The sequence below is a fragment of the Mustela putorius genome, unplaced genomic scaffold (assembly GCF_011764305.1).
Source record: "Mustela putorius furo isolate JIRA1106 unplaced genomic scaffold, ASM1176430v1.1 tig00000695_pilon_pilon_pilon, whole genome shotgun sequence".
Taxonomy (NCBI): Eukaryota; Metazoa; Chordata; class Mammalia; order Carnivora; family Mustelidae; genus Mustela; species Mustela putorius.
This window is the reverse complement of record NW_025421447.1, coordinates 3,532,056-3,559,330: the sequence shown is the minus strand read 5'-3', so window position 1 is coordinate 3,559,330 and position 27,275 is coordinate 3,532,056. Positions and strand designations below refer to the sequence as shown.

At 37.0% G+C, this 27,275-nt stretch overlaps 1 protein-coding gene and 1 pseudogene across 1 annotated transcript in view; one reads left to right on the top strand and one right to left on the bottom strand.

Moving 5' to 3' along the window:
- Positions 1-1,541: 1,541 nt before the first annotated feature.
- VPS45 (vacuolar protein sorting 45 homolog) overlaps positions 1,542-27,275 on the top strand; it is a 69,912-nt gene continuing 44,178 nt past the window's right edge. Inside the window, exons 1-13 of the mRNA XM_004776822.3 lie at positions 1,542-1,769; positions 2,409-2,543; positions 5,667-5,727; positions 9,523-9,602; positions 10,701-10,769; positions 10,891-11,028; positions 12,332-12,442; positions 15,732-15,866; positions 16,313-16,426; positions 16,830-16,997; positions 25,628-25,786; positions 26,179-26,286; positions 27,100-27,221. Coding sequence (XP_004776879.1) covers positions 1,677-1,769; positions 2,409-2,543; positions 5,667-5,727; positions 9,523-9,602; positions 10,701-10,769; positions 10,891-11,028; positions 12,332-12,442; positions 15,732-15,866; positions 16,313-16,426; positions 16,830-16,997; positions 25,628-25,786; positions 26,179-26,286; positions 27,100-27,221 — 1,493 coding nt within the window. The 5' untranslated portion in view covers positions 1,542-1,676. The remainder of the gene's footprint in view (positions 1,770-2,408; positions 2,544-5,666; positions 5,728-9,522; positions 9,603-10,700; positions 10,770-10,890; positions 11,029-12,331; positions 12,443-15,731; positions 15,867-16,312; positions 16,427-16,829; positions 16,998-25,627; positions 25,787-26,178; positions 26,287-27,099; positions 27,222-27,275) is intronic.
- Positions 13,025-13,413, bottom strand: LOC106004114 (annotated as a pseudogene).

Here is a 27,275-nt window from a genome sequence, read left to right as displayed (position 1 = left end):
ATCTACAAGACAAGGTTAATGTATAACCTTCAGCTCCTTTGCTGTTTATCTTCTATAGAATAAATACAGGACTGCAGAGGAGTTCAGGTGGTGGACCCCTGCTCCCTTTCTCTTGTAGCTGACTTGTTCGTGCCTCATTCTTTTGTGTGGTTGGGAAGCCAAAATAAGACTTCTTTTTCAAAATATAATTCAAAAATTGATAAAAAAGACCAGTGCATCCCTTTCTCACTGTCTCTTCAAAAATCTTTTTAAAAGCCCAATGGGAAGTTTTATTTACACGGTAGAAAAATTGAAAACATTTTTCACAATTTCAGAGGTGATGAAATGACAATATTTTATTTGGCTTCTGAGCTCCCTTAAAGGATTTGATACCTGCATAAAACATTTTATAATCTTGATAGCCAGACTAATGTTAACGTGCTCTCGGTTTAGTTTTAACTGTATACTTCTTAAAACATAATAGAACGACTGATTGGTAATGTTGAATCTATTGATATAAGTGACCCCAAGAAACACTGGTCATTATTTAGTGGAAACATTTACAAGCAATTAACAGTTGCTAATGCCCTGCAGTTGTCTCTTTCTCTGATTTTTCAATTCCCTAATATTTTCCCCCCTTTTCGAGAAATGGCATAATGGAGAGAAGACCCTCGGGGTACGAAACACAAATGCAGACATTTAAACATTGATGGCTTTAAGATTCATTTTGTGGTCAGGTTTTTGTTTCTTAAAATTTGTGAGTTTTCCCTTAAAATCCTCGCGCTACATTGCTTTAGCCCCACCGGATACGTGCCCCCTACCCATTTCCGACTTAACTGGGCTCCTGCCCCCAGTTTCAGGGCCCCGGGTCCCTCGCACCAGCTCAGCAGGACCCCGCAGAGTCCAGTAGCCCAGAGCGCCAAACCCGGGGTCCCTCGCGCGCCCCGCGAGTACCCGCAGCGGACTCTGCTCCCGGCCCTCGGGGTGGGAGGTAGGGGTGGATCAGAGGCCGCTCCCAAAACATCCTTAAGGGCATTCCCTTTGTTCGTTCATTCAACAAATACTCGGATTCGCCTGCCCCTCAGTCTTCAAAAAACCAATTCGGGCCTCGGTTTGCAGGAGTACCGTCTTCGCCTTGTTAACGACACGATGAAGCCGGGGAGGACGAATCTCGGCCATTACTTAGCAAATACCTTCCCAAGCGGCCGGGAGCATTGCGCCAGCTCTTCTCCCTTAATCCTTCACTTAATAGCAAACAGTGACCACCGCTGCACTCTGCGGTTTTTGCCTCCAAGTCGGCCTTACGCCAAATTCCTCCACGACGCAAGCGGTTACCCTCTCTCCAAGCCAGCAGGAGAGACTTCCGGGGGCAGCCGGGGCACCCCGGACTCACGGCCCGCCGTGGTCTGGATCCAGGCCTCAAACAGCTCCAGGCTGGAGGTGGGGAGAGAATCACTTCCGAGAGCGGAGACCCAGGGGTTCTCAGCGGGATTTTTCCATTCAGGCGGGAGGCTCCGTCTACCGCCTAGCGCAGCGGAACTACAACTCCCAGCATCGTAGTAGCTGCCCGGACTTCCGGAAGCCAAGGCCCGGCGGGGAGGAAGCAGCCGAGACCCGGCCAAAGGGGCCGGGTGTTAATTTAGCACGAAAAAAGGGGGCGGGAAGGGCTATAGGGGTTAGCCTGTCAGTTCGCGGCCATGAACGTGGTTTTTGCTGTGAAGCAGTACGTTTCCAAAATGATAGAGGACAGCGGACCGGGTATGAAAGTACTTCTCATGGATAAAGAAACGGTGAGTTTGCTTTTGCTCAGTATTTGTTTGTGAGGGAGCTCGCTCGCTCTCTTCTAACAGCTACTCCCACTCCGCTGTAGGATTTAGTGTTTAAAGGTTTTGAAGCGAGGGTCAGTTCTGTGTGGAACTAAAAGGTGGTAATAAAGCTTGTCTGGTGGTTTGAAGTGTAAATAGCTGTAACTACCACCAGAGATTTCTTCATCTACCCGAAACAATTTATTGGAATCAGAAGTCCTTTCCTAAATGTCTCTGCCAAGGAATAATATGTGAGACAGGACACTTGGAAGAATTTTATTTCCAGTCAGCGTTCTGTTTTTAAAATAAAGCTGTTAATGCTCAAGCCGAGATGACAGGTTATTATTTGTTGGTCACAGAATTATTTTTTTTTTTTAAATCACACTCTAAGGTGATGGGAAAAAAATTTTTTTTTAATTTATGGATTGTCTGTGTTGAGAGAGAACATGTTTTTCATTCTGGTACATTACCTACATGTTTTGGGTGTTCAGTAAATGTTACTACATGTTAGTATTTGCCTTATCCAGCCAATTATTAATGGGAAAAAAATTAAGTCTTAGGTGTTGCTGCTTGTTTATATTATTTTGACTAGCATAATGATTAGTTAATTCTTCTTCTTTACAGACTGGCATAGTGAGTATGGTATACACACAATCAGAGATTCTTCAGAAGGAAGTGTACCTTTTTGAACGCATTGATTCTCAAAATCGAGAGGTCATGAAACACCTGAAAGCAATTTGTTTTCTTCGCCCTACGAAGGTACTGAGCTGTCATTTGCCCAGGCAAACACAGAGCACCCTGATATGATAGCATTAAGAAAGCAAAATAAATTTGTATTATCGTTTGTGGCATCGTAATTAACCTGGTTCATCAGAGTTATAATCTTGACTCTCCTGCTTTCCACATCTCAGTTTACTCCTTAAAATCAGTTTTTCCTCCAAGATGCCTTTTGGGTTCCCAGCTACTTCCTAGACCACTAACTAGCCTAGCAGAGACCCACTTCACTTATTTCTGGATTAACCTCCATACCCATCACACAGAACACCATTGCCACTTAATCTTATATACTTATGTACCTACACCAATATCTCGAGTCTGTATCATTTTATTCATGTCTATGCACAGGAAGATATATATAATGGCTCAATTTTACTTCCATGATTAAATCAATATTTAGTAGCCCAGCCCTCAGATCCCTCCTTTAGCTGGTTTGGCCTGCCCTTATGTATCCAGCCTCCTGTGTCCAATCTCTGCTCCTCCACTCTTGCCAACTAGGCCTTTTTATCATCCTTCTATATGCTCATTCCTCTTCTCTATTTGTTCTCTTCCCCTAATTAAAGGTTCTTTAGCCTTCTGTCCATTTTCATCCATCATCTTCTAAATCTAGATTGAGTCCTCCTATAAAACTCCTATAGTATTTCAACCTTATTTTGTATATTACCTTTATATACATGATCTTTAACTCCAGTGCACTCTTTTACCATGCTTGTATATTATGTACTTTCTGAAATATAAATGCCATGTCCTGTCATGTCAACCCCACTTGAAATCCTTGAATGACTTGTATTTATGCTAAAGGCAAAACTCTTTAATTATGGTTCTGTGTGGTCTGGTTCCTGTCATTCCTACAGCCTCATTTCAAACCACTGCCCCTTTTGCTCTTGGCCACATTAATCTTTCAGTTCACTTGATTCCATCATGCCACAGGACCTTTGCACAGGCTTTTCCCTCTGCTTGGAACTTCTTTACTTCCTCTAGCAGATCTTCCCTGGTTTTGCTGACCAAGTCAAACCCTCCTATTGGTAGCACTTTACAGCACCATCTTCTTCTCCCTTTTGCTTGTCATAGTTGAAATTGTATATGGTTTGATCAATATTGGTCTCACTTACCAGCAGTAAGCTCCATGAGAATAGAAATGGTACCTGGTTGGTTTGGGGTTTTTTTCCACACTATTATGTCTCCAGTGCCTGCTACATGGTGGACCTTGATAAATAGTTCCTAAATTAATGAATATGTTAATACTGTGTTATAGTCATTTCCAGTTGTTTCATATTTGTAGCTCATGAAATTTTGGTGCTGAGAGGGATCTTAGAGATCATCTGGTCCATCATTTCCTAAGATTTTTAATTAGAGAACCTCTTTATACATATATAGATAGATAACACTCTCTGAAAATAAAAATGTCAGGTTTGTTTTTAAAGATTTTATTTGTTTATTTGAGAGAGAACACAAGCAGAAGCAGGGTAAGGCGCAGAGAGAGAGGGAGAAGGCTCCCTGCTGAGCAGGGAGTCCAATGCAGGGCTTGATCCCAGGCCGCTGGCCCCTGGGATCCTAACCTGAGCCAAAGGTAGACACTTAACCAGCTGAGCCACCCAGGTGCCCTACTAAAACTGTGTTCTTAAAAATGACTTTTCTTTGGGGTGCCTGAGTGGCTCAGTTGGTTAAGCAGCTGCCTTTAGCTCAGGTCCTGATCCCAGGGTCCTGGGATCACGTCCTGCATTAGGCTCCCTGCTCAGCAAGGAGCAGGCCCCCCTGTTTGTGTTCTCTTTCTCTGTGTCAAATAAATAAATACTAAAGAAATAAAAATGACTTTTCTTTAATATTATGTTGTAAAGTTCATTTTAATGTATTTTTAAATGTGAATGAGTTTTCAAAACCTTTTCCCATTTAATAGGCATTAATAGGCAATGTGCATTTCTTATATTACTTTTAGTTCTTTAAGGAAATGTATGATTTTTTAAATATTCAAAACTGTATTGCATATCATGTTTAGACTAGGGACCAAATTCATGTTGAAATTTAACTGTGTTAATAGTATCAAAAATAGATAAAACCTGCATTATGATCTTGTGTAATTGGAATTCTTATGTTTTGGCCATATAAAAATCAACTTTTTACTTCTAAATTTCATATTTTACCTTTTTTTTAAGATATATTCATTTTATTTGCAAGAGAGAGAGAAAAACTCTTTCTGGGGGGAAGGGGCAAAGGGAGAGGGAGAAAAAGAATCCCAGGCAGACTCCTCGCTGAGTGTAGAGCCTGACACCAGGCTTGATCTCATGACCCATGAGATTGACCTGAGCCAAAATCACAAGTCAGTTGTTTAACTGAATGAGCCACCCAGGTGCCCCCACATTTTGTTTTTAAATCTTAGCCTACTGTTGAAAATACTTCACAAACATTACAGTTGTGCAGTCTTAGGTCCCAGTAAGTTAAAAGTCAAAGTGAATGCAATTAAGTGTATTTTCTCCCTCTCTTTTTTTTAATATTTTTTTTTATTTATTTGACAGACAGAGATCACAAGTAGGCAGAGAGGCAGGCAGAAAGAGAGAGGAGGAGGAAGGCTCCCTGCTGAGCAGAGAGCCCAACGTGGGGCTCAATCCCAGGACCCTGAGATCATAACCTGAGCTGAAGGCAGAGGCTTTAACCCACTGAGCCACCCAGGCGCCCCAAGTGTATTTCTCTTGAATGCTGGTTTTTAAAGAACTAGATACGTTTTGATATTCTATCTAAGAATTTTGATTAGATGAATAATTTATAGACATAATTTATAATTTATAATTTATTATAAGCAGCCTGAGGCAAATATACAGAATTATTATTAGTTTTATGTTGTACTTCAACATTTGTATTTTTAATACTTTGAAATCTTAATTTGGCCACGATGATGCAGTTCATTAATATTACAGATGATTCCAGATCATTATTTAACATAACTCTGTTTCACTTCCAGCCCTTATCCCTGCAACATACACTGAAATCTAGACTTCACACTCAGTAGATTCTCAGTAAATACTTAAATTAATCAATGAACAATATTTATTATTTTTTCAGTTAAACAGTTCTCACATATTATTTGTTTATTTGTTGTTTCCTTTCTAGGAGAATGTGGGTTATCTGATTCAAGAGCTCCGGAGACCAAAATACAGTATATATTTTATTTGTAAGTATATTATTTCACTTATTCCATCATGTAACTGTATCCTAGCTAATTTGTTCTGTTGGACACTTCATATCGTTAATAAAGTAACTGAATCAGTCACTATATGAGTCTGATTTTTTTATATCCTTTCCAAGTACTAAAAGTCCTGTAACCAACCAATATGCTGTTTTAGAGAGCTAAGTGGGATTTTTTTCATCATTGACTGATTAGGTAAAAATTACTTCTTAAGTTTTACTTTGCCTATCAGTATTCTTTATGAGTCAAAATTACAAGTAGCCAAATTTCACATCCCACCTCTGCAAATACAAAACAAAGCAAAAAGTGTATACTTATTCCTGTTTTATACTTTTATGAACTGAGGCATAGAAGCTGATTTCTTTATGTGGAGGAGGATATGCTTGAGTTTGTTGGAAAAGCAGAGATTTACTTTACATCATACCAGATGAAAACATACCACTTCTCTTTGCTACTTTATGTAATACTTAAAAGTACAAGTCATCCAGTAGGTATCTCTTATGTACATAACTTTTGGTTGGGGGGGGGGACAGAGTCCTGGAAATAAATTAGGTTTGTGGTTACTGTACATTTTATATGATTTTTTTTTCGATGTAACACATTCTGCTTTGGAAGTTACATCCATTCTCCTCTAGATGTCATTATTGATCTTCATGGATGAGTAAGTCTAGTTTATTTGGTGCCATTTCCAAAACCAAGGATAAACCTTAACTCTCAGTATGTAGGACATTGTAAAATTTTAAAGCTTACTTGAAGGCTTTGGAGTTTTAGGGTTTAGATTATACTCTAAAATGTACTTACTTTCTACACTATATGCTACAATTAAATAATAGTTCCAAAAATTAACCTTTGTGATAAGACAGTATTTTATAAAGAACTTTCTCATATAATTATTTCATTCAGCCCTTACAACAACCTCAAGAGGTAAAAATTGGCAATTTAATTATTTTCTGCCACCCTGGTGGTGGTGTTATTGTTTTTCTTTTGGCTAATAGTCACAGGCTTAGTTTTATAATTTAACTTTTTATTTTGAGGCAATTTGTAGATTCATATATAGTTGCAAGAAATAATACAGAGATCCCATTTATTCTTAAACCCATTTCCCCCACTGTAGCATCTCACATAACTATAGTACAATACCACATCCAGGATATTGACATTGATACAGTTAGGATACAAAACATTTCCATCTCCATAAAGATCTCTCACATTGCCCTTTTATACCAGATGCACTTCCCTCCCTCCCAACCTCATTATGAGCCCCTAGCAACCACTACTCTGTTCTCTATTTCTATAATTTTGTCATTTCAAGAATATTACATAAATGGAATTATATAGTATATAACCTGTTGGGATTGGCTTTTTTCACTTAGCATTCTTGAGTTTCATCGAGGTTGTGACATATATCAATAGTTCATTACTTTTTATAACAGAGCGGTATTCCGTGGTTATATGTGGTTATACCAAAATTTGTTTAGCTACCCATTGGAGGATATCTGAGTTGTTTTCAGGTTTGGTTACTACAGATAAAGCTTCTATAAACATTTGTGTATAGGTTTTTGTGTGAACATGAGTCTTCATTTCTTTGTAGTACATAATGTCCAGGAGAGCAAGAGAGCAGTTGCTGGGTCATATGGTAGTTCCATGTTTAGTGTTTTAAGAAGCTGCTAAATGTTTTCCAGAGTGACCATATCATTTTACTTTCCACTAGCAATGTACAGGTGATCCAGTTTCTTTGTATCCTTATGATCACTTGGTGTTGCACTTATTTTTTATTTTAGCCTTTCTATTAAGTGTGTAGTCATTACAGTATTTTTAGTTGGTCACAAGCTAGATACTTAGGAAAGTGTAGAAACTTCTACTTAGAGATGTGTGTGTATGTGTATGTACACACACATATAAATATATGAGAGATTCCCTGTACTGTCAAATTTAAGTAGACATACAATGGAATCACTTCTTGTACTGAGTCTCTCAGTTTAAAATTGAGTAGGTCATGAAATGAAAGTCTCCTTCTTTGAGGCAGCAGTTAAAATTAGTAACCAATAACATGATGTCTTTTCTTCTGGTTCTAAAGGTTGTTTGATTTGCACTGTGAATCTGTGAAGTAGAAGAAATAAAGTAGCACTAAAGCCTAGGAAAAACAGGCTCTTGGGACTTGGGTAAAGCAATCAATTTCACAATTTTATTTGATTAAAATAAACTAAATGAGTTTTTATGTAGTGATTACATTCATTACAAACTTTCAACACAATTTATATCAACACTGAATTGGCCTTCTCACCTAACTTTTTTATAATTTCATTTTTATATTTCTGTGTCTACTAAATATGTTGTTTAATCGGTTCCTCCCTTCCTTTATTTAAAAAACAAAACAAAACAAAAAAACCTCTCTTATGGAAGTCTTCAAATATATACAAATGGTGTAATAAATCCCAGTGTACCCACCACCCAGTTTGAAAAGTTGCTTTGCCCATGGTCTGTCTTGTTATACTACTGCCTATTCCCCTACCAGTGTTATTTTGAAGGACATCTAAGGCATCATATGAGTTCATCCCTAAATATTTCAGTATGCATCTCTAAAAGATAAGGACTTATTTTACAAAATACCATTATTAATAAAAAATAAAATCCATTATTATACTTATCAAAATAATGAAAAATAATTCCTATTTTCAAATACTCAGTGTTCAAATTTCAGATTCTCTTACAGTTTTTTTTCCCACTGTTTTTGTATTCGAATTATGATCATAAGATCCACACATTGCTGTTAATTGATACGTTGTTTAAGTTTCTTTAATCGTCTATAGGTGTTTTCTCTCTCTCTTTCTCTCTCTCTCTCTCCAGTGCAATTTATTTATTGAAGAAGCTACATTGTACTGTTATAGTACCTCACAGTCTGGGTTTTGCTAATTGCATCCTGATAGGGTACTTAAACGTATTCTTTGCATTTTAAAATATTCCTGGGTCACCTGGTTGGTGCAATTAGTTAAGCATTGACTCTTGGTTTCAGCTTAGGTCACAGTCTCAGGGTCATGGGACCAGGCCCCATATCGGGCTTTGTGCTCAGTATGAAGTCTGCTTCAGATTCTCTATCCTTCTCCCTCTGTCCCTCCCACCTGTGCATCCTCCCTCTCTCCCTAAATAAATAAATCTTATAAATAAATACACAAATAAATAAATAAAATATTCCTCTGCACTTTAGTTCTGTAGATTGGTACTTGGATATAGAAGCTTAATTAGATTTAGATTTTAGTTCTTGGCAAGAATATTTCATAGTCAGTGCTGTGTGCTTTCACTGATTGTCTCTTATTGTGATATTAGTATCAGTTGATGCTCAATACCTAGGTCCATCCATTGATCCATTAGTGGTTGATAAAAATGAAGATGTTTTAATTCTGTCATGATCATTCCTTCTTTGTTTTTTAGCTGGAATATTTCCATAAGGAGAAATTTCTCCTCATCTACTATTTGGTTACCTGTGGTATAGTTTGTATTTAAAAGAATAAAAACTCACTTCTTTTCCCTTTATTTGCTATTTTCAGTAAAATTACTTGGCTTCCTGGCATCCTCCAATGCCTCCATGGTGGTCTTCTTTTGAAGTATTATGAATTTATGGATTTGAATATATTTGTGCTACTCATTTCAGTTCAAAGGTGTTCGACTGTGACATATACCACAATGTATACTAAACTTCACTTAATCATTAGGCTCTTTTATGTCTAATTGGAGCAAAAGTGATCTCCTTTGAGTCAGACATAACTCATATGTCTGCTTCAGATTTCAGTAATGTGATCAGCAAGAGTGATGTGAAGTCATTAGCTGAAGCTGATGAACAGGAAGTTGTGGCTGAGGTTCAGGTAAATGTATTGATCCTCTAACACATCTCTTATATTGGCCATTTTTAAAGATTTGACTCTAACATAAGAAAGGTGCTGTCTCAAAAGAAGGGAGATTATTGATCAGACATTATAAATGTGCATTGCACCGAACTATACTCAGAAAGTTTGTAAGAGGTATCAAATTAAGGGGGAACAAAATTAAAGGAGTCAGTGGGAGTAAGGTGATTGGACTGGTACTGGATCCTACTGAATGGGTAGAGAGAGTTTCACAGGGTTGGAAACAGAGTCAGATATATTCTGTGCTAGCTTTTTTTTCCCCCCCATGCGAGTTTTTGAACCACATTATAAGAATGTTCATCTTCAGGGCTATGTCTGATTGGAAAAGAACAGGAAGTAAAGGATGTGAATGAGGTTTGTTAAAGTTCTGTTTGTGATTATCTTGCTCTGGGAAGTAAAAAGTAGACTTTTGTTGTTAGGTTAAAACTTGGTAACTCCTAAATATTCTGCATGCTATATAATATATCACATCAGAACATGTCATGTTACCTTTTACTTTAATGCTTTAATGTTCTTGAATACATTTATCACCTCATAAATGATAGAAGAATAGAATAGGACAGCAAATAAACAAGTTTTGGATTTTCAAAAGGATGTACTAAGTCATAAATGAATAATAATAATAATAAAAGGAATGACCTATTTTAAAACATATTTTCCCTCATGTTAATACACTGTACAAAAAAAAGAATAGACTGAACAATGAAGTTCTTTTTCATCTATGTGTAACATTGTATATCCTATAGCAGTGTCTTATTTTTACTAATTGGTAAGTGTACACAGAGGTCTCCAGAAATGTAGTGTACACACTTCTACAACTTTTTTTTTAGAAGATTTATTATTATTATTATTATTGCTGCCCTTTTATAATTATTTTATTCCCCCACATTGACTATTGCTAGACAGTTACTAATTGATCAGTTTTTTTTATCTCTTTTATACCTGCATTTCCTCAAATTTGATTATACCACATAGTATCATATCACATATGAAAATATTGCTGTATGATACAGTTGGAATATATGAAATAACTGACTAATCTTGGTGCTTTGTTTGCAGGAATTTTATGGTGATTATATTGCTGTGAATCCACATTTGTTTTCCCTCAATATCTTGGGTTGCTGCCAGGTATGGAAGAAAAGGATAAAAAAATAAGTTTACTTATCAGGTGGGAGTTAATTCAGCAAGTAATTGGACTTGTAAGAAAAAATTCAAATATTTTCTCTGAATATGCATTTTTAACAAAAAGGGTCGAAATTGGGATCCAGCCCAGCTATCCAGAACAACTCAAGGACTGACAGCTCTCCTTTTATCTCTGAAGAAATGTCCCATGATTCGTTACCAACTTTCATCAGAGGCAGCAAAGAGACTTGCAGAATGTGTTAAGGTATGGCTTTCCCTATCCCCAGTTCCAAAGCATCAAGACCATTCACTTCCTTATATTTCAGAAACTACAGCAATATTTTTTCTACAACCAAGGAGGTGATGTGTTAAGTTTACTGGCAAAGAGGTAGATCTTTGTAATAAAAAAAAGCAACAGACTAGGGCTAAAATTTTTGGACTTAACTCAAGAAACATTTGCAAGCTAAATAAGCTAAATAGTTACTTTGATCCAGTTAAGCCATTTGTAAAGTAGAGTTTTAAATCCTAACCTCTTAAACAACATGATGCCAAACTTTTTTAAGCCTTTGAATCCTTTTCGGAAGGTGTAAAGAACTATTGTTAAATGTGTTTTTTATGTATTAATTTTCTGTCTATCAGTATGGAGTTTTCTCAAAAAGTTGAAAATAGAGCTACTCTATGATCCAGCAATTGCACTACTGGGTATTTACCCCAAAGGTACAAATGTAGTGATCTAAAGGGGCACATGCACCCCAATGTTTATAACAGCAATGCCCACAAAAGCCAAACTATGGAAAGAGCCCAGTTGCCCATAAACAGATGAATGGATAAAGAAGATGTGGTATATGTATATTATTTGTATATTTTATATATATATATATATATAAAATACATACAGGGGCGCCTAGGTGGCTCAGTGGGTTAAAGCCTCTGCCTTCGGCTTGGGTCATGACCCCAGGTTCTGGGATCAAGCCCCACATCAGGCTCTCTGCTCAGCGGGGAGCCTGCTTCCTCCCTCCCTCTCTGCCTGCCTCTCTGCCTATTTGTGATCTCTTGTCTGTCAAATAAATAAATAAAATCTTAAAAAAGAAAAAGATACATACATACACATAATGGAGTATTATGCAGCCATCAAAATGAAATCTTGCCATTTGCAATAACATGGATGGCACTAGAAGGTATTATGTTAAGTGAAATTAGTCAGAGAAAGACAGTTATCATATGATGTCACTGATATGTAGAATTTGAGAAATAAGGCAGAGGATCATAGGGGAAAAGAGTTAAAAATGAAACAAAATGAAACCAGAGAGGGAGGTAAACCATAAAAGACTCTTAATCTCAGGCACACTGAGGGTTGCTGGAGTGGAGGGGGGTGGGAGGGGGTGGCTGGGTGATGGACATTGGGGAGAGTATGTGCTATGATGAGTGTTGTGAATTGTGTAAGACTGATGAATCACAGACCTGTACCTCTGGGGCAAATAATACATTATATGTTAATTTAAAAAAAAAGATTTCTGTTTATATTACCAACTAATTGGTTGACAAAACCATCTTTCTCTCATCCACAGCAAGTGATAACTAAAGAATATGAACTGTTTGAATTCCGGCGGACGGAGGTTCCTCCATTGCTGCTTATTTTAGATCGTTGTGATGATGCCATCACCCCGTTGCTAAACCAGGTGCAGAACCCTTTATTAGCATAATAGAAGCATGATTTCAAGTGGTATTCATCAAAATGCAGATGTGGAAGTAAACAGAATGGTCCATGTACTTGCCTCTTTATTTTCAGTTTTGTGGGGTTTTTTTGCCTTGTGTTTCCTGGTCGTTTGGTATCCCTATTCTTCCAGCCACAGTCATCTTTGGTTCTTTCTTCTGCCTCATCTTTCCTGTCTCCTTCTGCCACCACCTTCACCCCAATCAAGACAACTTCTAGATTCTGTAGCTTCTCCTTTTACAGTGTTTATCTGTAGTTTTCCATTCTTACTGCCAGTACCTTTGTATAGACCCTAATCTCTTAAAAGAATACTGAAATAGTCATTTACCCATTCCTCACTTTTAATTTTTATTTTATTTTATTTTTAAAGTTTTGTTTGTTTGTTTGTTTGACAGAGCACAAGCAGGGGGAGCAGCAAGCAGAGGGAGAGGGAGAAGCAGGCTCCCCACCGAGCAAAAAGCCTGATGCAGGGTTTGATTCCAGTACCCTGGGATAATGACCCGAGCCGAAAGCAGACACTTAACCAACTGAGCCACCCAGGCACCCCTTATTTTATTTTTTTATACAAGATCAAATCTACACTTTTATTTATTGACTTTTCAATAAGTTTAAATCCTTGAGGGTATAGCATTGTATGGATTCTATGTCCAGTGGCCTTAGCATGAAGGTTGCTTAAGAATTTGACGTGAGTCATGCCACTGTTCCCATGATTATGAGTCACCTTCTCCATATTACTCTGGTTTTGCTCAGTTTGCCACCAGGAGTCACTGTGTTATTCTTTGCTTTGTACACATAAGCACATCTCTTGCCTAGATAGAACTTAGTTTCATCTTGAGCATGAACACCTTCAATTTTAAAAGTTGTATGCTCCCTGTGGTTCTGGAGATCCTGCTTATACCCAGCAAAAATGGCCTTATACCATAGCCGTCCAGGCATATTTATTATTTTAGGAGTCCTGTTCCCAGCAGACCTCTACAGGCCCCAAGATGGCTGAAACAGGCCTTGATTCCCCTCTTTTAATTTCTTTCTATTCTAATAGATTTCATAGACACAATGCTGTTAAATCATTTTTCCTAAAGAACAGTTCTGATCTTACTACTCCTGGCTTAAAAATCTTCATTGGTTCCCATTTGCCTACTAGCTTAAATACAGATTCCTGAACTTGGCATCCAGGAGCCTTTACAATATGAGCCCAGCCTTAACCTACAGCTCACTACTGTGCAGATATGTTGTGTGGTTTCTGGTCATCATTTTATTCATGTTGTGACTTATGCCTATTAGCTGGAATGTTTCAAATACCTTCTCTCCCTATCTTCACCTATCAGTATTCTTCTTTAAAACCACTCAAAACATCTCCTTAAAGCCTTTTATTCTTTTAGTCAGACATGTTCTTTTTCCATAAAATTACTGCAGAACTTTATCTTTCTTATGTCCTTTGCTTTATTTACCATGTTGTACCTTTGGTTGTTTTCACACAGTCCTTCACAGCAGACTCTGTCTTACTGTGTTTGTTCTTCTGCAAGTATAAGAATAGTACTTCATACAAAGTAGAGGCTTTATTAATAGTGACTTTGAATTTGTAGGGAAAGACATAGTTAATATTTCAGTTTCTTCCCAGCTTATCTTCATTTTAATGCTAGGAGAACTCTGTAGCTGTGGAGTGCAGCTTCTCTACAATAGGACAGCCTTATAGTCCTAAAATACAAAGTAATAAATGTTCACTCAAGAAGTTTTGAAAATATAAAAAAGTGGAAAGTTAAACAAATGCCTATAAATCTATTTTCTAAAGAAAAACAACCATTTATTCAACCAATTTCACTGAAGACCTATTATGTGCCAGATATTGTGTTAAGTATTGGAGGTAATGGGGTACCTGGAGGCTCAGTCAATTCAATGATTCATGATCTCTGCTCAGATCTTGACCTCAGGGTCATGAGCTCAAGCCCTGTGCTGGGCTTCATGCTGGGTGTGCAGCCTACTTAAAAAAAAAAAAAAGTATTGGAGGTAAAAGATTAAAAGATGCAGTCTCTATTCTCAAAGAGCTCATGATGGGGAGAGAAGTAACTGATCATTTTAATAATAGAATAAGTACTAATGGTAGAAGCATGAACAGGATGCTGTGTGGAAGCATATTTTGTTATACATACATTTTGTGTGCTCCCACAAAATTGCTTTTTTCTGAAGATATTATTTACTATTTGAGAGAAAAAGAGAGAGTGCATGTGCACACGTGCACAGCAGGGAGATTGGTCAAGACAGAGAATCTCAAGCAGACACATCGCTGAGCACCAGGGCCCTACTCTGGGCTTGATCTCACAACCCATGAGATCATGAACTGAGCGAAAACCAAGAGTCAGACACTTAACTAATGAGCCACCCAGGCGCCCCTGAAACTTGCCTTTTAAAGGATTCATTTGGCAAGTATTTTAGGAAATGAAGCACCTTCTCTTATAAGCTTAAGTTCTTTCTTAATAAATCTAGTTTGCTTAAAATGAAGTAAAAGTATATAAATATTTCTAGCATTTAGATTCTAGATTTAGAAGCTAATTTGCTGGAGAATACTTAGTTTTGTATAATGGACCTATGACTAAAAAGAACCCATTCTCCATAAATGGTGAGAAGGCAAAATTTGGGGTTTCCCCATTCCATTTTCACCAAATATGTTCACATTTTGTATAAAGGAAACCAATCTTTCTTCACAATTCATATTAAGTAAAAATATGAAATAAAATGGATTCAGAGGCGAAGCTTCCGAATATGTGTGTTTTGATCAACTCACAAGGTTGGTTTCTGATAATATTAGTGTTCCCAGGATAAATATAGCACCACTCAGATCTGCAAGAACACACTTCTCATGCTGCAGAAAACCACAGAAGCGTACAGGAAATGGTACAGCTTGTAACTGCAGTACCAATATAGCCCTATCTGTGAAGCCAAAAATATACTCTTAATTCACAGGCAAAAACTGAAGCTAATGATAGATCTAATTTGTTTTCTTTCTATGGGGAATATTAATCTTGTTGCCCTTCTTCCGAAAGTGTAAAATCTACAAGTATTTTGACTTTTAGTTTAACTAAATTATGAGTCTTAATGCTTAGTAGAACACAAAATATTAATAAAAGTTGAACTAAATAAAGAAACTCTGTGTAAGGAAGACTAGTTGCTAAGAATGTTATCCATTTTTGTTTTCCTGAACATTTACTATTTGCATGTTTTGTCAGTTACCAATTTTTTTGTCATAATTCTTCATTTAGTGGACATATCAGGCCATGGTCCATGAACTACTGGGCATAAACAACAATCGGATTGATCTTTCCAGAGTGCCGGGGATCAGTAAAGACTTAAGAGAGGTGGTCCTATCTGCTGAAAACGATGAATTCTATGCTAACGTAGGTGGTTAAAAATTTTTTAAATTGTTTTTAGTTGTTTTTATGTAAGAAGGCCAGTATTGACTTGTTCGAATGAGAACAGATAAGGGATTTTATGTGGAAGGATGATAGGCGCATCCTGTAGATAAACTATCTCAAGAGAAGCCGGAAGACTTGGATTCCGACCCTTTAACAGTATTTTTTTTCTTCATAGAAATCACATATTTAGCTTTGTTTTTTTAAAAATTAGAACCCAATTTATTTAATTCCTTCCCTTCTATAGCCCTTTGTGAGAATAGTAATGGTATTCATCACCAGTGTCCTGGCCAATATCCAGATTTGGTCATTATAATGGAATTTTCTTGCCCTTTGATTCTGCCTTCGGGATTCTTTTTCTCTTCTTCTTTTAAATGGCCTGAAAATCAGACTCATTGATAGAATTGTGTTTCCAACTTCTTTTTTCACAGAATATGTACCTGAACTTCGCTGAGATTGGTAGCAATATAAAGAATCTCATGGAAGACTTTCAGAAGAAGAAACCAAAAGAACAGCAAAAACTAGAATCAATAGCAGACATGAAGGTAAATTGAACATGTTCATGGATGACTAACATGCAAGACTTTGGAACTATTCATGTAAGCAACATTTCTGGAATATTCTCAGTCTGATTTCTGACTTGATTCATTTTGTTTGGTTTGAGACAATTTTCTATACTATTTCTCTTTAGGAAACAGTATAATGGAAACTTCATCATAAGCCATGTACTTCTTTCCATTCTTCATTAGCATTTGGACTACTTAAAGGGTCAGTCTACTGACATGTACCAGTTCTTCTCTCTTAAAGCAGAAACAAAATGCCATGGGATTGAAAGTCGTAGATGCCTTAGTCTCGGCAGAACAATTCCTGCTTATTTTTTCCCTTCATGTAAGTCTGTCCTCAGTCAAGAAATAACAGAACCCCCAATTGCTCTTTTTCCCATGGCAGGCCTTTGTTGAAAATTACCCACAGTTTAAGAAGATGTCTGGGACTGTGTCAAAGCATGTGACAGTGGTTGGAGAGCTGTCCCGGTTGGTCAGTGAGCGGAATCTGCTGGAGGTTTCAGAAGTTGAGCAAGAACTGGCCTGTCAAAATGACCATTCTAGTGCTCTCCAGGTATCTATTCAGTCCAATTTGATGAGCACCTACTATGTGTAAGGCACTGTGCCAGGCAGAGCAAGAGATACAAAGGCAAGTAATCCTTCTTCACCAACATGGAATTTATAATCTAACAAGGAGTTGAGCCAAGAACACAGATTAGTTTTATTTAAGATAGATACAGGAACCACAGGAGAAGAATAATGTGCAATAGCAAAGGTTTCAGGCAGTTAACTGGGTATTTAGGAGGGCATCCTAATCTATTAGGAAGAATACTAGACTAAAATCAGAAGATCTGGATTTTAGCCACTTGCCACCTTCTGGCTTTGTGACCTGGAGCTGTTGGCTTAATTTCTGAGCCAGTTTCTTCATCTGTAAAGTAGGTGTAATGATACTTATCTCACAGTGTTTTAAGGAGGATTTTAAAGATACAATATATGTTAAAATGCACTAAGTCTTTTATTATTGTGCACCTGCTCTTCATTCCATGAACATGTAAATGCCTGCTACATGTACATTGTGCTATAAGGATCCAGAAGTATGAAGAAGAAAAAGATACCATCCTTTTCCTCAAAGAGCTCACACTATATAGTAGGGAAGAAAGAAATTTAAACCAGGAATTACCATGCTGTAAGTGCTATGATACTAGAGGTATTTACAAAGGGATATGGAAATACAGAGGAAGGAAAACTGTTTCCCCTAAGGATGATGCTTCTTGAAGAAAATGACAGTAGATTTGGGTCTGGACAAATAAGGAGGAGGGTACCAAACCGAGTAAAAGTGCACCAGCCAGAGAGAAGACGGGAAATTCTTGGCAGAGAGAATGCAAGCATGGATATGTGAGGGGAGAAAAGTAAGGGAACAGAGAACAGTGCAGTGTAGCTAGTGCAGGGTACAAGATGAGGAATGGTCTTAGATAAGCCAGAAAGATAGCCTGGGGCCTGATTATGGCCATTGAAAGGACTTTGGGCTTTAATCTTAAAGTGTTGAGAGCTATCAGAGCATTTTAGAAGAAAAGGAACATAATCAGAACCTTGCCGCAAGAAATTTACAGCATTGTTGAAGGAAAAAAACAAACACGAGAAACATTTATGAGGTGTTTCCAGGTAATAGTTAAGTCAAAATTGTGATGCTGACTATAATTAGATTTGAGGTTATCAGGGACAATTCCGTAGAGAGGTAATATATTAAGATGGACCATCAAGAATGAATAGAATCTGGGGGAGGATTTCATTCAGGGATAAGAGCAAAAGCAAAGAGGCTGAAGTATGCAGAAAATAATAAACTGTGACCTGTTGGAGAGTGGGTGTGGAAGAGAAATAGGAGATAAATTGAATCGGTAAACAGGAACCAGTTTATGAAGAGGCTTGTAAAAGGAATTTGCACTTGCTGAGATAAGCAGAGAGATCCATTGTAGGGCCATATGTAGAAAGTCGATATGATGAAAGCAGTATGTAAGGAAATTTAATAAGGATGCTTTGGAGGTGAAAAAACTGAAGTTAGGGTAGTAGACTCACAGTGATAGTACTAAAAATGTTCCATAAGGGCAAATCTGAGAGACAGTTCAAAGGGAGAAAACAATTTAGCAACAGATTGGATACAAGGGTAACTAGACAGAACAAATCTAATAATTCCAAGGTTCCTGAGAAATGACATTGTGGTATCACTCGCAATAAGTCACTTGGGAATGAGATTCCCTTGGGAGGTAGCCATTTCTAAAGCACTCACCGTTAAGACCATAAGAAGTGCATTTTCTTATTAATAGGACCCAGTATTCTACAACTTAGTCTTTTTCTTTCCCTCCTGCAATTCGATTTGACTTTATAAAATAAAACCAGCCTGATATAATGGAAACAACACAGGCTTTGGAGCCAAACTGTCCTGGCTTTTATCCTGTCTCTACATACCAAAGTTTTTGGGAAAAAAAATTTACTTATTTTGCCCAAGCCTCAAAGATAAAGATTTCAAACTAATAGACTCTTACCAGGATTCAGTGAGATCTGTAAAATGCTTCACATGCTGTAGGTGCTTGGTAAATGTTGATTCCCTTCCTCTAAGCATAATGCTTTAAATATATCGTGTAGCTAAAATAAAGAAATCTACCCACCTGTGGTTGCTTTAGTTATAGTGAGGTCTTTACTGGGATTTAGAATTCGTTACTTTTTTATGTTTATTAAGATTTCCTCTGAAAACACCATCAGTTTGAAAATTTTAAAGATTCTACTTGCTTATCTTTATGAAAAGTACTTTTGTCAACACTTTGAATATTATCCCTGTGTTCTTAAATCCTTTCAAAGAACTTTTAGGCCGATTTTATTATTTTTTAAATTGTATTGAGTTCTAATTCTTAGATAGATGATATAAGTACTTGGTGAAAGAGTATGTAGTAAAAACTCAGTCTGTTAAAAAAAAACAAAAAACCTCAGTCTGTTAGTGGTCTCACCTGCATCCTTACAGTTATTCTGTATATGCGCAAATCTGGGGGAGTGGATCTTCCTCTCTTTTAAATTCAAATAACAGCATACTTTACACATAGTTCTGTATTTTGCTTTTTCACTTAACCATGTATCTCAGAGACTGTTCCAGATCAGAACGCAAACATTCATTCTTTTTAATCACTAAAGTAGTATTCCTTTATAAAGATGGCAGTCTGCTTAACTTGACCAACTTACTTGAAACAGTACTTACTAATAACAGTTTGTAGTTTTGTGGGCCTCATAGAAGTATTCCTATGAAAACTTTTTTTTAATTTTTAAGATTTTATTTATTTATTTGACAGAGAGAGAGTTCACAAGTAGGCAGAGAGGCAGGTAGAGAGAGAGGGGAAGCAGGCTCCCTGCCAAGCAGAGAGCCTGATGTGGGGCTGAACCCCAGGATGCTGGGATCATGACCTGAGCCGAATGCAGAGGCTTTAACCCACTGAGCCACCCAGGTGCCCCCTATGAAAACTTATTTATTTTTTCCAAGAAAAAAAATTTTTTTTCTAATTTATTAAATAAAGCAAAATGTTGTCCTATAATTATATATAATATATGTTATACATATTAAATATAATTACAATTAAATATAAATTTCCTTCTGTTTCATCATCTTTTATTTTTCCCTTTCAAACAATAGAACCAAACTTAACCACCTGCCAGTTTTAGTATCTTTATTTGTGTCTCTCTACCATACAAAAAGCAGTTAGACAAGGTTACTATAATTCCTTGCCTGGGTACTTGAACTCTAACTCATAAGAAATATGAATATTTCTTATTCACTTTAAAAGAAAAAAAATACTTTTAAAATATGAATTCCATTTGTAATCCACTTTATATTTTAAAAAGTTATCCTTTGAAGGTTTTCTTGCCCATGTTACTAGGGTTTTACAGTGAGCAGTTGATTTGGACTCCCCCACCATAAAGGATTTCTTTGGCAACATGACTTAAATAGTCTATAAAGGGAGCTTTTGTTTGATAATGAGTACATGCCAGGGTCCTGACCCTAGATGGGTTATAGCATTCCTTGGCTTGACCTTAGATGATAATACGTCATGAAGTAATGAATTGAGGTTTTTGAGGAGAGATGACGTTTGCTTTACTGAATAATAACTATATCATGATGAAGGGAAAAAATACACATATTGCTAAAAAGTAACTTATAAATTGCTGCCACTTCTAACCAGTTATCCTGCAGGCTAACTAAATTTTGATTTAGAACTTTCACTAACACCAAACTGCAACATTCTATCATTAAAACATATCTATAGCCTTGGAAAAGACTCATTTGATCAGTGAGGAAGATTTTTTTTTCATGCCCTGAAGAGATACATCTTAAGAAACTAAGCAGTTTTCCCCCATTGTGCGTCATATCATGGCTTTTCATTTAGAAGGAAGAACTATTTTTATATCCTTCTTTCCTGACCTTGGGTAAAAGACCTCAAATCATCTTATTAAAGATACATAGTAAAGACTCAATAAATACTTGTTAGAAAAATGAAGAGGAAGAGTTAATATTTGAAACAGTATAGAGCAGTGGCTAAGAGCTTGGGACTTTGATGGCTTGGGTTTGAAAATTTTATTAGTCTTTTTGTCTGTAAAATGGGGAAAAATTACAGTACTTAAAGATTTCTGTGAGGGTGCAGTGAGCTAGTATGTGTAAAGCACTTAATATGGCACCTGATTCTTACAACATTCAATAAGTAATAACTGTCACATTATCTGTATTATTATTTGATGATACATTCTGTTTTCTTTATGACATCCAGGACATTGTTTTCTAATCTGCGCATCACCTCAGATCTCTTTCTCCCTGATTTCAGAAGGGTTTTCTGCTTCTCATTAAAATCATGAGAGGGTCGCCTGGGTGGCTCAGTGGGTTAAGCCTCTGCCTTCGGCTCATGTCATGATCTTGGGATCCTGGGATCGAGCCCCGCATTGGGCTCTCTGCTCAGCAGCGAGCCTGCTTGCCCTCTCTGCCTGTCTCTCTGCTTACTTGTGTTCTCTCTGTCAAATAAATAAATAAAATCTTAAAATAAATAAATAAATTTTAAAAAATAAAATCATGAGAAAATTATTTGGGACATATTGAGATGACAATTTTACTTTGACCAGTTAAGGATAAAAACGATCATTTTCTCTCTAAACTAACATTTTGCAGTGTTTCAGACAGTGTTGACCAGCAGAAGACCTACAATAAAGCTAAATTTTATGTTGACTAGTCATTAAGGAAAAGAATACGACTCAGATGTATTTACCAGGCAGTAGAATTGGGTCTTGCCTACTTTCTGTCATTTCTATCATTTTTCCTAGATAAGCTCTCCATTAACACTGTTCTCTCAAACTGTTAGACTCATTTTTTTATCATATCAGCATGTTAAAGGCTTCTGCCAGTTTTGTCTTGCTATTCTAATCTGCTGGCTTATAATGTTATTCATTGATGATTTTACTACATTTATGTGCTATTAGATAACAACAAGATAGAGTTCCTGTTCTGGAGGTCAAATTAAAACAAAAAATAATAAAGACTATTTTTTCTTGTGACTTCATCTGTAATTTATAAAAATTTGTTCTTGTGCTGCTTCATCATAGTTTTGGCAGAAGAAAACAGAAGAGTAGCCCAAAACAATGGAAAGATCTTTAAATAACAGAAAAGAATTGTTTTTTAATTAATATTTTTTGAGTGAGCATTAGCTCCTTTTTGAAACTTGACCTTCAGAGAATGAGTTCTTGCTTTTATTTTTCTCTTCATTGTTTAGGCATATATGAATGTTAGAACTCAGTGAATTCTGTGTTTGAATCCTATCTTCTTAAGAGGACAATAGTTTTCTTTCACTCTTTACTCGGCCACTGTATTGTGAAATGAACTTTTCTCTCTTGAAAGTTTCAAGGCTTATGGAAAATTTAATAAGAAAAGAGAAACCAATAGTTCATTATGTAATTCACTCATATTTCCAACATATAAATACCTGCTGTGTAATTAGAAGTCTCGGATTGTTTTCTCCTCTTGTCCGGTTAGTACCCTGGAATGTCAATATAACGTATGCCACTGGCAGTCAAGTTGATGAGTCAAGTAGCCATGAGTGAAATGTTTAAAATTAAGTCAGGGATCCAGTCAAACAAAAATGCCCTTCTTCAAGGACGTATATAACCGAACGAGAAGAAAGAACTTAGCTTGTACCTACATGTTTCCTTTCATGAGTAAATAGATAAACCTAGCTGGAACACTGACCTGAGTCATGGATTGGGTCCTATGGGATCAAAAGTAAGCAAAGTAATCTACTCAAAATAATCTTGGATCATACCCCGCAACGTCCTCTAGAAAGAGTGAAGAGTCAAGCCAGGGACTCTAAATACAAGCACCAGATCTCAAGGAAGACAAATGTATTCTTTACTGGGAAACACCAAGAGTCAAGATGCGAGTGAAAGTAGTTAGAAAGCGAACAAGAAGGGTGCAGGCTGATTGGGGCAGTCTTTGTCCCTATACCAGTTGTGTGGTTTCAGCAAATCTGAGAAACTGAGTAGATATAAGGTAAAAAGAGAGTGATCCCAAGGGCAGGAATTAAAACATTGTGCTATTTAAAAAGTGGCGAAAGAGATCCCAGTTTAAAGATGTTTTAAACTGGGTGCCTGTGGCTCAGTGGGTTAAGCCTCTGCCTTCAGTTCAGGTCATGATCTCAGGGTCCTGGGATCGAGTCCCGCATCAGGCTCTCTGCTCCTCAGGGAGCCTGCTTCCTCCTCTCTCTCTGCCTGCCGTTCTGCCTGCCACTCTGCCTGCTGTTCTGCCTACTTGTGATCTGTCAAATAAGTTAAAATCTGTTTAATTAAAAAAAAAAAAGATGTTTTAAACTTAGGCTAAGTTTATTGAGAGACATAAGAAATAGGGTATTCTTACTTGATAATAATTTGTATTCTGAAATTTCTTCATATTATGATAGAAACACAAAGTGGCAAATTTGAGCAGATATTCTAAATAGTCTGTATTCTGTGATTGCTCTGGAAAGGGTACTGCAAAAGAAAAAAGAAGTAAGGAAATTCTTTTGACTGTAGGGTTTAAATCTAAAAAAGAGAAATGTCTTCTCTTTTGATTCCTTAAAGACAATGCTAGGGAAATAGTCACTCAGAAAAGCAACAATAGAAATCCTACCCAGAGACCTTCCTACTTGAGAGCCACCTGGGAGGTTCCCTCATGTCATCATAGTCCTCTTTAGTGTGAACAGAAGAGTTCTTAAACACTAGGCCTGGTTGTTGTGGAGTATTAAAAAGATCAGGTATGTGAAAGCTCATAAGTTGTAAAGTTCCATTTGGATGTATGTCCTCAGACTCTAGTGCCCTCCAAGGCTCTTGCCAGTCTTTCAACCCAACCCATTCCTTTCTCTGATTTCCATATTCCTGTTAAGAGCATCTCCTCTTTTAGTCTCCCAGACTAATTCTAACACTTAACTGATTCTTTAGGGTCTTTTGCAAATGTCACCTTCTTCATGAAGTCTTTCTTGGCTCCTTAGGAACCAGATGTACTTTTCTTCACTCTGTGTCCCCTTCCCCTCATTGTGCTGATTCTTTCTGTTTCTTGGGGTTTTTTTCCCCCTGCATATATATATTTCTGTTATAATACCACATATGTTTTCCTGTAAAACCTCCTCCCATTCTGTAAAATTATGTACTAAAAATAAACAAGTGTTATGGGAAAATAGGTTTATAAGCAGGTTACTTAAAATCTATGTAACTAAAAAAAATAAATCTATATAACTTTGTAATCAAAGCCCTAATAAAAGTAGTGACAATCCTAACAAAAATTTAGTGCAGTTAAATCTCCACAGGCATTGCACCTAGAAATATACTCTGTCCATCCTTTGTAGCCTTCCTTATTCCTGGGATTTACATTTTATTCTTCAAGATGTAAGGACAGAAAAACTTCTGCTTCTCATACAAACTAGTTTCACCAAAATTAAAAATACAGTATGGGAATATCAGTCAGTTTTTCACTGTCATTTTGTTGCTTTTTAACTCAGAGAAATACCTTTGCGTCCATTTTATTTGCACTTGCCCTTTCCCAAGATAGCTTAATACAGTGGAAAATACAACAGTACTTCAAGCTACAAAACCAGCTACTTCTTGCAGAAAACGCTTGTGTAGGATTTACGTCCTTTTTTCTTAACATAGAGTTAGAGCTTCCTCTTAAAGAGGAAGTTTGACCCTATTCCCTTCTTAATACTAATATGCTGGAAAAACTGCATATAAACCATTATACCTTCTGTGTTAAACTGACACCGTTCCCATATTTAATGATCTTGTACAGTTAAAGTGCATTCAAGAAGTGTAGCAGAATAGGCTGTAATTGTTTCATTCATCTTGTTTCATACCTCCTTGTCTGTGAACTCACTAAGGACAGAAACTGTCTTAACACCTCTCTATCCCCTCCAGTGCCTGGCATAGTGCCTTATCCTTGGAAGGGAATAACAAAGTAGTTCTTGGCTTGAATTAATTTGTTCTGCTGCATAATAAACATAAATATTATACTATGGGGAAGTTCCTTAATGTGAGGATTGGCAAAACCTAAATGATTTTGTCTGGCTTCCTTTGCTGTCAATACCTGCCCTGTTAGGATCACAGGTGTTCAGTTTAGAGATTACATGCTACATACTCATATCTCTGAAGGCCATAAGGAGACATATTGTTACATCTGATGGTTCTTGGAGATTAAGCCCCATCAAAACTCTACCAACTTGTCTCCCATTTCACTGGTCAGTCACTAATGCTAAGCAGTAGTTTTGCAAGGCAGTGGGTCAGTTCTTTTATGTGCTTTGTTGATTGAAATGGTGGAAATGGTATATGTTCCTTGTTTCAGCAAGGAAGCTGCAGACTTTCCCACCTGAGACCATAGACTGTCTCATCAAAGGAAAGAAAGAAAGAACTATCCACAGTTAAGTTCATTTTTGTCCTAAAGCAATTGCAATGGGAATTTTTTTCCTTGTTTAATTCTTACCTTAGGCAAAGGCATTCAATTTTTTGTAGTTGAAACTAACGCTAAACCTATAACCTGTACATTGCCGTAGTAGTTATCTTAGTCATGAACTCCAGTGCATCACTGCCATTCAATAATTATTAGACCTAAGATCTTATACATCACTTAGGTGAAGGGGGATAAATATCAGCTCTTTCTTTTTTCAGAATGTAAAGAGGCTCCTGCAGAACCCCAAAGTGACAGAGTTTGATGCTGCCCGTCTGGTGATGCTTTATGCTCTACATTATGAGCGACACAGCAGCAATAGCCTACCAGGACTAATGATGGACCTCAGGAATAAAGGTGTTTCTGAGAAGTATCGAAAGGTAACCATTTCTATATTAATCCCCACCAAATAGCTAGCAACTTGAATATTATATTCTTAGCTCTGACAAATGAGAACTCATACTGGGTTTTTTTTTTTTTTTTTAAGACTTTATCTATTTACTTGACAGAGATCACAAGTAGGCAGAGAGGCAGACAGAGAGAAAGGAAGGGAAGCAGGCTCCCTGATGACCCTGGGATCATGACCTGTGCCAAAGGCAGAGGCTTTAATGCACTGAGCGACCCAGGCGCCCCCCCCCATAATGCTTTTACTTCCAGAAATATATAACTTTGTCCTCTCATATCTTCATTTCCTTAATAAAGGCATTTTCTTATGAAGTGAGTTTCCTGATCCCCAAGCAGTAAGAGGTGATTTCCCTTTTTTTCCTAATAGCTTGTGTCTGCAGTAGTTGAATATGGTGGTAAACGGGTCAGAGGAAGTGACCTCTTCAGCCCCAAAGATGCTGTGGCTATTACCAAGCAGTTCCTCAAAGGATTGAAGGTACGGCATGTTCTCTGTACTCCTAAATGTGAATCAGTGGAGGCCCCTGCATCTGAGGGTGAATAAATAAGATCTTCAGAGTAACTTCAGGATTGCTGCTGATTTAGTACTATGTCAGTTAAATGAAATTAAAGCAGACGTCCTCCCAAACGCTTTCTATATTGGAACAGTATCAGCATTGGACCAAACAGCTGAACAGGGAATAATAGAATATTTCCAGGAAATATCCCAGAGTAGAAAACAGTTCTGTTAGTTATAGCTGTTTTACTCCATTTGTTTATCATTTAAGATTTGTTTGGTAGTCGTCTTGGAAGGATATTAAAGATGAAGCAAACAACTGTAGATCTTTTAAAATTACTATTTTCTTAAAATGGCAAAAAAAAAAAAAATAGTTTTAATCTGCAAGCCTTTCCTTCATTTCCAGAAATGTTTCCATTTTCTTGAGTGTTTCCAGATTCCTTTTCTATGTGGTCTTTTCCTCCTACTTGCTCTACCTATCAGATAACATTTTCACAAAAGGGTAAGAATCACTGAAAAAATGATAAAGAATTTAAGCAATTCCGTTTTTGAGATTCTTTTATAATAGCTAGGCTTAAATTACAAAGTATTTTTATGAGATTAGAACATTTCTAATTGATGAAAAGAAAATTTTAAATTATTTAACCATAAAATTCCCATTTGAATCCATCCTGAGTGCCTGTCCCTGAGTGCCCAAATCCCTATTGAGTGCCTGTCCTTCTCTCATGAGTATCACTAACTGTTATATTCCAAGTTTCCTGAAAATGATATAAGAATCATCTTCCCCTGTCTTAGGGAGTAGAAAATGTGTATACTCAACATCAGCCGTTCCTACATGAGACCCTGGACCATCTCATCAAAGGCAAGCTTAAGGAAAACGTGTACCCTTATCTAGGCCCCAGCACACTCAGAGACAGGTAAGATAACCAAGATATCAATAATGAAAGCCAGAAATACTAATAATATAGGAA